This window comes from Neopsephotus bourkii, unplaced genomic scaffold (genome assembly GCF_033783945.1).
Source record: "Neopsephotus bourkii isolate Nb327-2 ecotype Australia unplaced genomic scaffold, CSIRO-AGI_Nbou_v1 NB_1493, whole genome shotgun sequence".
Taxonomy (NCBI): domain Eukaryota; kingdom Metazoa; phylum Chordata; class Aves; order Psittaciformes; family Psittacidae; genus Neopsephotus; species Neopsephotus bourkii.
In genome coordinates, this window is record NW_026901969.1 from 6419027 (window position 1) to 6433037 (window position 14011).

The window sequence follows — 14011 nt, forward strand, 5'->3', positions numbered from 1 at the left end:
TGGCCATGATATTGCTGATACAGGCCAGGATGCCATTGGCCTTCTTGGCTGCCTGGGCACGAACTGATTCATGTTCAGCATCCATCAGTGAGCACTCCCAAGTCCTTTTCTACTGAGCAGCTTTCCAGGCACTTTTCCCCAACATTGCACAGGGTTGTTATGGCCCAAGTGCAGGACCTGGCAGTTTGTCTTGTTGAACCTCATACCATTGGCCACAGCCCATCGATCCAGCCTCTCCAGATCCCGCTGCAGAGCCTTCCTATCCTCCAGCCCAACTTAGTGTCAACTGCAGATTTACTGGGGGTGCACTCAATCCCCTCATCCAGATCATCAGTGGAGATATTAAGCAGCACTGGCCTCAGCACTGAGCGCTGAGAGACATCACTGGTGACTGGTCACCAGCTAGATGGGACACCATTTACCACCACTCGTTGGGCTCTGCCATCCAGACAGTTTCCAACCCAGCGAAGAACACACCTGTCTGGTAAATGAGCAGCCAGTTTCTCCAGGAGGATGCTGTGGGAGACAGTGTTAAAGGCTTTACTGAAGTCCAAATAGACAATGTCCACAGCCTTTCCCTCAACTACTAAGTGTATCTCCTTGTTGTAGAAAGAGATCAGGTTGATCAAGTGGGACTTCATTTCATGAACCCGTGCTGACTGGGCCTGATCCCCCTGTTTTCCCACATACACTTTGTGGTCTCACTTGGGGTTATCTGCTCCATGGTCTTCCCTGCCACTGAGGTCAGGCTGACAGGCCTCACCTTGAGTCCTGTCTGCAGTTCTGGGCCCCAGGATTTAGAAGACTATGAAGGTCCTTGAATGTGTCCAGAGGAGGCCAACAAAGCTGGTGAAAGAGCTGAAAGGAATATCCTGTGATGAGTGGCTAAGGACTTTGGATTTGTCTAGTTTGGAGAAATGGAGGTTGAGGGGTGACTTAAGATTTCTCTCTCCAGGTTCCTGAGAAGGGGAAGTGGAAAGGGAAGTGCTGAGCTCTTCTCCCTGGTATCTAGTACTAGGGAATGGTTCCAAGCTGTGTCAGAGGGCATTCAAAATTGACATTAGGAAATGTTTCTTTACCTAGAGGGTAGTTAAGCACTGGAACAGGCTTCCTGGAAAGGTGGTTGATGCCTCAAGCCTGCCAGTGTTTGAGGAACTTGGACAATGCCCTTAATAACATGTTTTAACCATTGGTCAGCCCTGAGGCGTTCAGGCAGTTGAACTACATGATCATTGTGGGTCCTTTCCAATGGAACTATTCTAAACTTGGCGTGTTTGACAGTTCACTGAGAAGAATATATCCTGTATGTTTCCAGCAAAGCTAGTTTGACATTGCTGCCAGATCAAGCTTGAAATGGGCAGCTTTAGCTGAATTTTATTAAGATCCTGTTTTGGAAACATGGCATCACTGTGTGAAGTTGAAGACTCAATAGCCTTTATTTTTTTGTAGGTTGAATGACAGTGAAATTGAAAGGCATCACTTTAAAGATCATGATACGTACTCTGACAAATCTGATAAGGAAAATGACCATGACCACGAAGAATCTGATAATGATGGGTTGGGGAAAAGCGAAGAAAGTGACAGCGACACATCGGAGCGGCAGGATGATTCTTACATTGATCCAGAACCAATTGATATCAAGGAAACTACTTACGTAGAACAGAGTCATGAAGAACTTGGGGAGGTAAAAGTGCTGTTGATGTGGCAAGCAAGCAGCTTGTCCATACAGAAAGCTGGTATTAGTCTATGCTTGAAAACTGAGTTGCAGGATTGGCTTTCATAGTTTCAGCAATAATGGAGGGGGGGTGGAAGTTCTGTTCACCTGTGTTGTGCTCTACTTTGCCACTCTTGTGCTTGTGTCTGATATTTTGACAGATAACGAGATTATCTGTAACGTTGCTCAGACAGCAGGTGCTCAGTTTGAAAGTGCCACATGCAGCAGAAGTTGACCATATCTATTTGTCCTTTTGTTGTTATTTCTATCTCATTTTTATTAACTTATTCCTGTTATTTTCTTCAAGTAAAAATCTCCAAGTTGAAGATTTTAATTCAAGTTGACACCTCTTTTTGTACTGCAAGAGAGGAGCTAAGCACCTGTGGGGTCTGCAGAATTCAGTGGAACTTGCTGTGTTTTTGATGTCCCCTTACACTCTAATAAGGTGCCCCAGAGCTGCCATTCTACTTATGCAGGTTGTCTTACATATCTACACAAGCAAACACAACAGGGATTTGTATGTTTTATTTACTTGAAAGATACAAAAAAGTTTAGTAACAGAAAGTGAGGTGAGCTTTTTCACAAATCTTCACTTTATTCGCAGGTGCTAATGACAAGATTTTATTTCTTTTTCATCCCCATGGGACGTAAATACTTTGTGCTTTATTGCTTTCTACTCTTGTTTCTAGGAAAAGCAGTAATTTAGGAAAAGTTGAGTTTAAGTTAACTGTAAATTCTTGAGTATGCATTGTAGAACTGTTCTGGAAGGAGGGATGCTTTTCCTAGAACCTTTGTTGTTGATTTCAGAAACTGTAAGGAAGAATATCTCCCCTCTTCTTGGACAGAAAGGAGCACAATGGAGTCTGGCTTCTGGTTCTGCATATTTACCCCTAAGCAGTGGTTTTCTTTAAGGAAAGAAAACCCACTGATATTGTTGAGTGGTCAAATAAAAAGCATAGATGTGGCAACTTCTGTGGTGGGGGAAACGTTGGTAGAATTAACAGCCCTTTGCTATAGAAGTCCTGCATGTGAGAACACAGGGTAATGTACTTGATTGATGCCTAGGAAAGGATTAAGAGAGGTTTCCTGAATAACATTCTACCTCAGTCTTTCTCTTAAAAGATGACAACAACTTCACTTTTTAATGCTGAACAATAACAGCATATGTCATTAAAGATGTGTCGTAAATGTATTTAGAGAAACTTGATTTTTTTTCTCCCATAGTTGCTCCAGCTTCTTTGAGTAGTTCATCTGAAGTATCCATTTTTCCATTCTCATTGCATCTTTAAAATATGTTGATTTGTCTTCTGGAGGATTATTTCCTTTATCCTTTCTGTAAGCATTTTTTGTTCATTCTAGGCGGGGGAGGCTGCTCAGACAGAAGTAGTGTCAGAAGAAAACAAAAGTCTGATCTGGACACTACTGAAGCAAGTCCGGCCAGGAATGGACTTGTCCAAGGTTGTACTGCCTACATTTATCTTGGAACCTCGTTCTTTCCTGGACAAGCTGTCTGATTACTACTACCATGCAGACTTTTTGTCTGAGTGAGTCAATTCTATCTCTGGTTTTCATTCTTTCAGTTATTTAAACAAAAATGGGCTAACGGTGTATACTGAAACATTTGATCTGATCTGCTTAAACACTGTAGACTACTTAGTCTGAGTGTTTGTTTGAAAGTGTATCAGTCATCAGATGTCCTTGTTCTCTGAAAACTAACTGCCTGAGAGCTCATACAGTAATTCTTGAAGTCTGGCCCTCTTGGTAATTTAATAGCAATTGTGTTACAGACATTTCTGATTTAGCTTTTGAAGACTGGATGGCAGACTTCACAAAATTAGGCTTGCTTTGTTTTTTTGGGAGGCATATTCAAAATGGATAAAACAGTACCGGTAAATCTTTTAAATACAATATGAAGTTCATTCAAGATTTCTGGTTCCCTTCTCAAATGTAGGTAACAAATAAATTACTATAAATGGAAATATTATTCAACTCTGAGTCCTGTGCATGAGTAATCCAGTTCTCTAAAGCAGTATCTTATAAATGGAAGATCTTCAGTGTTACTGGAACAGGATTTAATGTTACAAAGAACAGACTCAATTACAGAAATACCATTTCTGGATTTTTGTTTTATTTCCATTTTCAGACAATTATTTGAAAAGTGTGAATTTGAAGCACTCAGGCTGAAAGTTTTACAGTAGCACCAATCACAAACCCTAGTCAGCTCCTAGGTTCAAGATACATCACGATGATTGATGCATGTGTTGTAACTTAAACAGTACTGGTATTTGATGTGTGTTCTTTTTGTTTCATAGAGCTGCTCTTGAAGAGAATGCTTACAACCGCATGAAAAAAGTAGTGAAGTGGTATTTGTCAGGATTCTACAAAAAGCCAAAGGTATCCTGTCGCACGTTATTTTGTCTTTAGTCATTGTGTCTGCTTTGAGGGCTCAGGGATGTGCTAGCGTAAGTTTTCTCTTTAGATTATATTCTTGGGTGTTTTTTAAAAGCAAGGTTAACTTTGTTATTTACACATATTGACATTTTTGGTCTCTAGCCATGCTTAGAATAGACTGTATTCAATTGTTTTTTTACTCTTGGAGTAGAAGTTGAACTAAACATTTTGTGATAAAGTGGAGCCAGTTCTATGTTTACCTTTCTTCCGTGATAACATGCTGCAGCTGAAGGATTAATATTTCCACTACTTATTTAGCTTTACACTAAATATTCTTTATGTTGGTGGGAAACAGTAGTGAAAGAAGAAAGTACTCATTACCCAACTTGAGACAAAGGTCTGTAATAATTTTAATACAAAAAGACCTTATATTCTGTTTGTCTTTAAGTGTAGCCTGGAATAGTTAAGCAGATAGACCAAATCTAAGTTAATTTCCTTAGAGTGAGGAGCAGAGTAACTCAGCATAATACTCAAATCATGAACTCAAGTACAGTGTTCTTTAGCTTACGTGCTGTGGTTGTATTTATTCTGTGTCTTATCTTCAGTGACAGATAAAGTTTTGAGTTCTGTACCTGCATTGAATGGTTACTCTCTGTTCTATTTCTGTTTAGGGACTAAAAAAGCCGTACAATCCTATACTTGGTGAGACCTTCCGCTGCATGTGGATTCATCCAAGGACGAATAGCAAGACTTTTTACATTGCAGAACAGGTAGCTGCAATAACTGGAAGAAATATTTTAAAGAAACATAAATGTGTTGCATTTTTGTGGCAGCCAAATGGTGTAGTGGTTTCAGAAAATGTATTTAAATGTATGAGTTATATTCTAGTTCTGTTGTGGTAAGAACAGGTTTTTTTACAGATGTCTCTTTTAAGTGTGTCTTCCTAGAGAGACAGAAAGATGTTTGTAGCATTTCTGTTCCCTCTTTCTATAACAAAAGTCAGGTGCTAATTTTATTAGCTTGTGAAACTATGTGTTTGCTTGATCTTTAAAGATTGTAGTCGCATTTCACATATATTAACCGTATTCTTATCATGTGCAGCCTGAATTTTGCATTCTGTTACTATTAGCTCAAGGTTTATGCTATATTGCATGTTCCTTTTTTCTTCTTTTGCTTTTTCTTTTCTTCAAATATGTGCTTTTTTCCCTTTTTCCCTACAGGTGTCACATCATCCTCCAATATCTGCCTTCTATGTTAGCAACCGCAAGGATGGTTTCTGCCTTAGTGGTAGCATTCTGGCCAAATCAAAATTCTATGGTAAAGAATGGATATTTTTTTTGCTTGTACGTTTATTAAGGAGTATAAAATCAGTGCAAATGACATGTTTTGAGGATAAGAGAAGGCTGTTAGAAGAGTCAGGGTGTTGATCACTGTATTATCTATTCCTTGAGAAGTTTTTGCTACTGGTCTTTGGAATTGTAATTTCTATTTTTTTTTGGAGCATTTTAAAGTTTTTAATTGGAGAAGCTGTGTATTATAGTGGTTTCAGTAGACAGGATAGATTGCAATGCTAAATATACCACTGTTCTTAATTTTATTGCTCAGTTACTATGAAATGTTGACTGTTGTCTTGTGAGGTGAGAAACACAATATGCTGTCTTTGAATTTCAGGGAATTCATTATCTGCCATACTAGATGGAGAAGGACGGCTAACATTCCTGAACAGGGGAGAAGATTATGTAATGACAATGCCATATGCTCACTGTAAAGGTAATGGGCTTTTTTTCATTCTCTGGATGGCAAAATTATGAAAACAGGAGTTTATTATTCTAAATAGTACATTATTCTACATAGTATAATGTGCTGACTTCGAGCTTGTCAGCTGAGTGTTCTGAATATTAGGAATATTGGTGGCTCTAGGCTTCCACATATTTTACCAGGAGAAAAATACATCTGTTATTTAAGCAGTGATACATTTTTTGGCACAGAAAATTTATTTGTTTATTTTCCATAAATAGTAAGAGGATATATGTATCTATTTATCATTACATGGCAGTAAATTACTGTTTGTAATTTAAATATACTTGAAATTTAAATATACATTAAACAAATCTATGTTTAAAATGAACAGTTTTGATCTTTTCCAATGTTTTCCTCTTATAAAAGGCAATGTAGTATCTATACCTCACTGTGTGATTTGAGTGTAAATCATGGCCATTTGTTTTTAGTTTCATGATGGGAAACCAGTCAGTAGTTCTTAAAGGTTTCTGGAAGGTCAGTGGTAGTACGATATACGTTGCGGAGTTGCTGATTTTTAAACTGGTACTTACTCAGGTTTAGCTATCTGTTCTCTGCCAGGATTCTCTTTCAGAAGCCTTATAGTCAGCAACTATAACAACTCTTCTTTCAAGATGTATGAAAATCAGTTAGCAGAATTACATAATCTGACCTTAATTTTGTAAGCTCTTCCCATTGTTCATGGAATTTTTAATACTCTGGCTTTTTTTTTTATGGCTTTGGTGACTAAAATAATACTTAACAACTAAAAAGCACATAACATAAATATATTTAAGTTAAACAGGAAGGAGGGGAACTAGTATGGTTAATAAAGCCGATAAGAGAGGGAGAAAGAAGAATACGGAGGGAAGGAGGATTGCGTGGTTAAAAAAAATATATTTGCATGTGCATTCACTGTATGTAAAATATATAGTGGTTTAAATGCTGGATGATGGCAGGGGAAAAGACAGCAATCATGGAAAAGAAATTGTATTCAGCATTGTCAACTTTGCACTTCCAGAAATCTTTAGGGAGGTGATCCCCATTGTCTTACATAGGCTGTCCATGATTGTCATCGCCTGTGGTGTGACTACACATACTGCTGCTGTTCAAGTGAAGTTTTTCTTTGCTCTCTTTGTCATGCAGTAATTTGCCAGCCTTAACTACAAAAGCTTCCATCCTCCAATCACCTCCAATAAGACTAAATACCCCCCTTGCTAGAGCCAGCAGCATACAACACCAAAGATATGTCTCAAACCATTTTTCCTGCTTATATGTAATTCACCTAACCCAAACAGAAACAAAAAGGATCTATCTTACGTGGCAGAAATATCATGCTTATCATTAGGAAAGGTCATCTGAAAAGATGATTTTTTTCCTCTGGCACAGACATGTTTACTCCACGAATTGTGCCCAATGAACTTGGGGTTTTTATCTTGTTCAGTTATAAATAATCATTTTAGTTGTTTTTTTCTCTTGCAGGAATTCTTTATGGCACAATGACCTTAGAGCTTGGGGGAACAGTCAACATCACTTGTGAGAAAACTGGTTACAGTGCAACAATTGAATTCAAACTTAAGGTTAGTAAATGCTGTGAGTGGGCACAAGGAGTTGGGGGTGTTCAGCCTAGAGAAGAGAAGGCTGCGTGGAGACCTCATAGCAGCCTTCCAGTATCTGAAGGGGGTGGCCTATAGGGATGCTGGGGAGGGACTCTTCATTAGGGACTTTAGTGATAGGACAAGGGGTAATGGGTTAAAACTTAAACAGGGGAAGTTTAGATTGGATAGAAGGAGGAAATTCTTTCCTGTTAGGGTGGTGAGGCACTGGAATGGGTTGCCCAGGGAGGTTGTGAATGCTCCATCCCTGGCAGTGTTCAAGGCCAGGTTGGCCGAGGCCTTGGGTGATATGGTTTAGAGTGAGGTGTCCCTGCCCATGGCAGGGGGGTTGGAACTTGATGATCTTAAGGTCCTTTCCAACCCTATTCTATGATTCTAAGGTGAATGAGTATAATGAGAATTGAAAAAAAAATATATATATGGAAATTAGGCTATTCCTTAGATACAGTCTGATTTAATATGGAATTGTCTTTTTGGAAACTTGAGGAATTTTCACTTTAACTGCTACATATCCAGCTATGCGTCTCTAGCAAATAGTGATATTTTATTTATTTATTTATTTAAGAGGAATTATATTGTCCTCTCTTTTCGTAGTGTATTCTTCTGAGTCCAGAGTTTTTTGTCTGAAATTTACAGTGCTGTCTTCATCTCTGGTGATAAGAGATGAAAGCATATTGCTAGTGTTATGAATGTTAAGAGCACCACTACTGGGGAAAAAGCAAAGGTCTGTCTTATCTCCAGCAGCGGCAACAGTGTCTAGGAAAGTGTAAGAGCAGTGATCTGATCGGTGGTTCAGGTATTTTATGCCTTATTAACAACTTATTGTTGTTAATACACCTTGGTGACTTTTAATTCTCTAAACATGTTCAGGGTCTCTTTTAAACTCCTGGAGAGCCATTGGAGGAAAACTCAGACCCAGGTTCCCCTCTTCTCTCTGGGGTAAACTTCAGTTGCTTGTTTTACCTCAAATAAAGATGATGCAAAGGCTTTGGCTAACATTTATGTCAGCCTAATGCCCAGTGCTAAGCAACAGTTTGTATGGACTATTTTTGGCAGCTGTGTATGCTGTAGGAACATCCCTCCACTCACAAAAGCTAAATAAAAGTTTCTAAACTACTTATAGATGGCTTTCACTTCTGATAAAATACATTCGCCATCTTTGAAACAGACACTGATTTAAGGCTGAGTGAATAATTGTTAAGAAGTGTGCATATGGAGGGGGAAGCTGTATTCAGTTGAAATAATAGGGGAAACATAAAAGGAGACTGTGTTGATATTTTGCCTCATCAGCCCACAGAATACATGTGCAGGTCATCAAAAAGGCCAAAGAAAATCCCAGGCAATCAATTCTGTTGTTACTTAATCTCTAAGTAACAAATGGCCCTTGTCAGAGTGGTGAGATTAGCGTAGCAAATGACTATGCCCTCCAAGATTATCATTGTGTCATTGCTTTCTGCATTATTTTCTGTTCTCTTTCCCCATTTCTTAGGCAATGCTTTTGCTCAGTAAATCCTTTAAGAACAGGGCATGAGAGAACAACTTACTGTGGTTTTAGACTTGTTTTGGGAATTAAAGAGGCAGAAGTTATAACATTAAAAGTCACCAGGGCTGTTTGCATCACATTTCTTCATTTTTTTTCCTTAATACTAAACATAAATGCAAAAATAAATCTGTATTACAATAAACATGAAAGCATTTCTTTTTGTTTTGCAGCCTTTTTTGGGCAACAATGACAGTGTTAACCAAATATCAGGGAAAATTAAGCTTGGCAAAGAAGTTCTGGCTATTTTGGAGGGTCACTGGGTAAGTAGTGATTGATGAGACTTTATATTCTGGCTGATAGTTGGGATGGGTGAAATAGCACTTAGTTTAAAAAAAAAAGAAAAATACTTAAATCTTTAAAAAGGAGTTGATTAAGTACCACTTTTATAGAAAGTATCTCTTTATACTTAGTTTTCAAGAAAGTATAGAATCAACATAGTATTATTTACAGCTGTTAAAAGGTGGAAAAGTTATGTCAGTTTGAGTAGTTAAGGACGTACATTTCAGCTTGTGAAATGTTTTTAGTATATGTGTTAGTGCTAGGAAGAATGGTTATGGGACCAGCATGAAGTGTTTGTACTTGTTTCAGTTCTGGTGAGGCAACCGCTGATTCATTGCAACTCTGCTCCAAGTCAGAACTGAATTTTAAAGTTACCATATCTAATTGTTCTTAACTACATTCATTCAAATGAAAGAAAATTCTCATTTTTAAAAAAAATAGGCCTTTTTCTCCCTTTTATGTTACTTTGGCACTCTCTGAGGTTATTACAATTAAGGTAACTGAATTATATATTTTACAGGACAGTGAAGTTACCATTAGTGAGAAGAAGACAGATGTTTCAGAGACATTCTGGAACCCAACGTCTGATATCAAGCAGCGTAGATTACCAAGGTACACAGTGAAGTTTGAAGAGCAAGATGACTTTGAGTCAGAGAAGTAAGTTCACTTTAGAACCATGTATAGTTATTTTGACAAAATAAAGCACATCATCTTCTACAAATTATGAACAGATTATTGTTTCTTTCTTTCCCCTGTTTGCTGTTGTTGGCCTGTAAAACAAGAAAGCAACAGTGTTAAATACAAGATCTTTATTTACAAACCTTGCAATCATGGAAAGTCTTGATGGAAATGTAGATAAAACATATATTACAACACAGTAATATTATTTTTAGAGGTTGTTCCATTTATTTAACCTATAACTAAGGAAATGTTTGCAATTATTTGCCAAGCATATTGTAACTCTCTGCTTGTTTGTCAGGCTTTGGCAACAAGTGACAAGAGCAATAAATAATAAAGACCAAACGGAAGCTACTCAAGAGAAGTATGTTCTGGAAGAAGCTCAGAGAAAGAGTGCCAAAGAGAGAAAACTGAAGGGTGAAGAGTGGGTGTGCAAACTGTTTGATCAGGATTCAGTCACAGGCGAATGGCACTACAAATATGCAGAGTGAGTCCTGATGTGCTTGTTACCAGAACTGCTTGTTAATTCCTTGTTAGTGTTGCTGAGCCTCTTCCTGTGGTTTCAGGAGCAAAAGAACGTGGATATTCAGCTCAGCTCAAACTTGTGAAATATGCAGTGTCACCTGATATTCTTATTTATGTGCTTTAATTCAAATGCGTAGTTTTTTTAGCTGAACTTGACTGGCCCTTTTAGTGTTGAAAAGGCAGGGATTGCTAATGTAGCAAACCATGTTTCATGTAACCACTGCAATGGGCTTTTTCTTTTTTTATCTTTATGTGCCTCTACAAATTCATGCTATGTTCTAGAGTTTCTTGGCCGTGGCACTTTGGGATGATGTGTTGTGCTCATTTCTTCCCCTCTCCCAGACTGACCAGAGCAGCTACACAGATTTTCCCAGACTGGAAAATATGGTACATATGGGCATACCAAGTGGAAGTCAGAAAAATCTAGTGTCTGGAAGTCAGGAAGGCCTGTGCTTAATTGAGCTGAACTCTGAGAATAACATGTTTGCAGCAACGTTAATGCTGGGACCAGGTGGTTCAGATCAGCTGTCAGAGATGTGGACTGCACATGAGTGTGGATCTCTTTGCATGATGATCTGGATGAGAAAATGAAGACATAGCTGTCTCCCTGACTGCTGGGATGCATTCTCTGTTTTGCCAGTGTTTGCAAAAGTCAGCTTGGAGCCTAGCCCTTTACTACCGAAAACATCCTGCCTCAGGGAATTCCCCAGCTAGATCAAATGCTCTGTGAATCACCCTCTCTTGGTTTGAACCTTCTAGTGCTCTTGATGCCTGTTCTTGTTGGAAGAGTTGTGAACAGTGCAGCTGAACTGCCTATACTATTGAACTATGTCACCAGGAAAAGTACTGCACTTTAGACCTGTTAGGTCTTAAAGCTTCAGGGGACAGTCTGTTTTGTTACTGTGCATTATTTCATGTCTCCTTGAGGCCTTGTGGTTGAAGGATGCACCATGGAAATTATGCTGTGTGATAGAAAGCAGTCTATACTGTCAGCAGTCTCCAGACAAAACTGCTGTCTCCTTTTACACATATAATGCTGGCTCACCACCTCATCCATGTAGACAGCTGTCTTTCACACTTACTGTGAAAGATGCATTCATTGAGCTGTGGCATTTGTTAAGGTATCTGGGTTACAGATACAAAAGACCTTTGGGAGAGCATTGCCTAGTTTTGAACCCAGTTACCTATGATGGTATTGAATTTGTCAGGTTACGCTAAGATGTAAATGCAGGTTTGTGGTCACAACATCTGAAACAGCTACGAACTTTTTAAAAGGCATGTGGGAGGAGATGAAAGGAAATCCATGCTTAATCTGCTCTCACTAAAGCTGTGCATCAGAACAATCTTCCCACAGCTGGCCTGCAGTTTGTATCCTGAAAAGGCTGTAATTAGTGAGAATGTTGGTCTTTGCCTTTGGCAGCTGCTTGTTCTCCAGTGAGCTGTGTATGCTCATAATTGTTTGTTTGTTTATTTATTTATTTAATTTTAATTTTCTGTCGACCTGCACTTGGAAAAGCACTCTTGGAAAATCAGAACAAGAAAACTGCGTGTAGCTCATAGTACCTCTTGAAACCAGTCTTGATTAACATTAGCCACTTTGGGATGAAAACAGGTTTGAGATCACCGATTCTTAATCTCTCTTTCCCGGGCATCTTCTAAAAAGAGCAAAAAAGAAAAGCAGGCCAAAATAACAATAAGGTTTTAAATCCCCCAATTTCCCTGTAATTCTAAAATAATAATTGTACATTAATAAGAGGATTTTTTTTTTCTCTTCTTTCTGAAGCAGAAAACCTCTCCATGTTTGACAAATACATATCACTAGCCAAATAAATTCAGGCTGGTATTGCTGGTTAATTCAGTAGTTCGTACTCTTACCAGCTGGCTGAGAGTTGTTGGATATAAAGCTTATTTTTCTTTACTTTCTTGGGTCTTCAGGTTAGGACTGGGCTTTAGGTGGTATTAATCAATTATATTTGTTTTGTCTAGTACCAGACCATGGGACCCTTTGAATGATATGATCCAATTCGAAAAAGATGGCACCATCCAAACAAAAGTTCGACATCGGACACCAATGGTATGTTCCATGTCTGTTAGTGCATGCAGCAAGCTCCAGGGACTTGTAGATACTGTATTATGTGTGCAAAGGTCATCAAAGCATTGGGAGCAATGGGAAATGCTGTTGTGATCCTACAAAAATGTAGTTTACCCAGTCCATAGTTTTAACTTGTGTTGCATCCAAACCACTAGAAATTACTTAATACGATAGGAATATAAAATAACCAGACTTGAACTCAACAGTTTAATATGTATTTTCCTTTAAGCGGGAAGATGCAAAAAGCGCTGATAAATCAGAAGTGTTAACTTGGGCTTTTATTGGGTATTGCTTTTAACTATTACTGTAAGAATGTCCTGCTTTGCTCCAGTGCTGGTTCTCTGAAATAATTCGTAAGTTTATCAATTGTAGGTTAGTGTTCCAAAAATCAAACGAAAGCCAGCCAGCCAGAAGAAAGGAGAGTGTGGTTTCTCATCCCCAGAGCCTGATAACCAGGATTCCTCTGGGAGTGAAGGTAGGACAAGATGTATTTGCATACAGAAGTAATAAATGTATTTGACAGAGTTCTGTAATCACACATACACTTGATGTTTGTATTATGAAATAATGCATGCTTTAGATCTTAGTTCTATCCAAGCACATTCTGGAAAAACAGAAGGAGCAGATGGGCTCAGCTCATGGTATTAATTGCAAGCTTTCCTGTCCTTTTCAACATCAGTATGTAGCAAAGGTGTCCTTAAGTGCTGCACGTAAGTGTGTTTGGGGGGCAAATGTGTCTGTAAACTCTCTTCTTTCTTAAAACAGGATGAATTGTTTTAATTTGTAGATCACTGTGTTGCTAGAAGGTAGATTTGTATGAGTGTTGGAATGCATTGTGCTCAAAACAGTGGTATAAGATACTTCAAGTGCTTAACTTGCTGTCCTTCTGTGCTATAGGTGACTGAAATAAAACTTTAGTTTTCAACAGAAGCTTAGTTAGAAAAGTTTATTCTCATTTTTGCAACTGGTTTAGTTTGTCATTGGTATCTTCTTCCTTTTTTGACTTATACACCTCTGAATTACATCTGGCTTTTGTATCTTTCTAGCACAACTTCTGAAGCATAACACAAGAATAAGGAAAAAAGGGGCAGACCTTGGTGAACTGCAGAGTGCCATTGAATCTATAAAGGAAACGCAAGAAGAAATTAAAAGGTAGTACTAAATTAAACACTTTAAAATGGCATAGAACATACTAATTTTCTATCTTTTTTTCCTTGGAGGCTGGTATGTATCTTTCTGCTTTAGAACCTTGATGTCTTTAAACTGTCCTCCTTCCCAAGTTTTGATTGCTCATTGATGTTTCAGAATTTTCCTCAAAACCCATCTTCTGTATGAAGCCCTAACACACTAGAAAATGCCAAATTGTCTAGAATGTCATTTACAGGATATTATTTTCT

At 38.3% G+C, this 14011-nt stretch overlaps 1 protein-coding gene across 7 annotated transcripts in view; it reads left to right on the forward strand.

Annotated features, from left to right (window-relative positions):
• The window catches only part of OSBPL8 (oxysterol binding protein like 8), an 88686-nt gene that overhangs the window by 73840 nt on the left and 835 nt on the right, over positions 1–14011 (forward strand). For all 7 annotated transcript variants that reach the window (XM_061369397.1, XM_061369398.1, XM_061369399.1 and 4 more), the window contains 13 exons: positions 1450–1684; positions 3074–3258; positions 4027–4108; positions 4777–4875; positions 5326–5422; positions 5777–5875; positions 7364–7461; positions 9211–9300; positions 9840–9976; positions 10299–10484; positions 12509–12596; positions 12987–13089; positions 13661–13766. In XM_061369397.1, the coding sequence (XP_061225381.1) occupies positions 1450–1684; positions 3074–3258; positions 4027–4108; positions 4777–4875; positions 5326–5422; positions 5777–5875; positions 7364–7461; positions 9211–9300; positions 9840–9976; positions 10299–10484; positions 12509–12596; positions 12987–13089; positions 13661–13766 (1605 nt within the window). The remainder of the gene's footprint in view (positions 1–1449; positions 1685–3073; positions 3259–4026; positions 4109–4776; positions 4876–5325; positions 5423–5776; positions 5876–7363; positions 7462–9210; positions 9301–9839; positions 9977–10298; positions 10485–12508; positions 12597–12986; positions 13090–13660; positions 13767–14011) is intronic.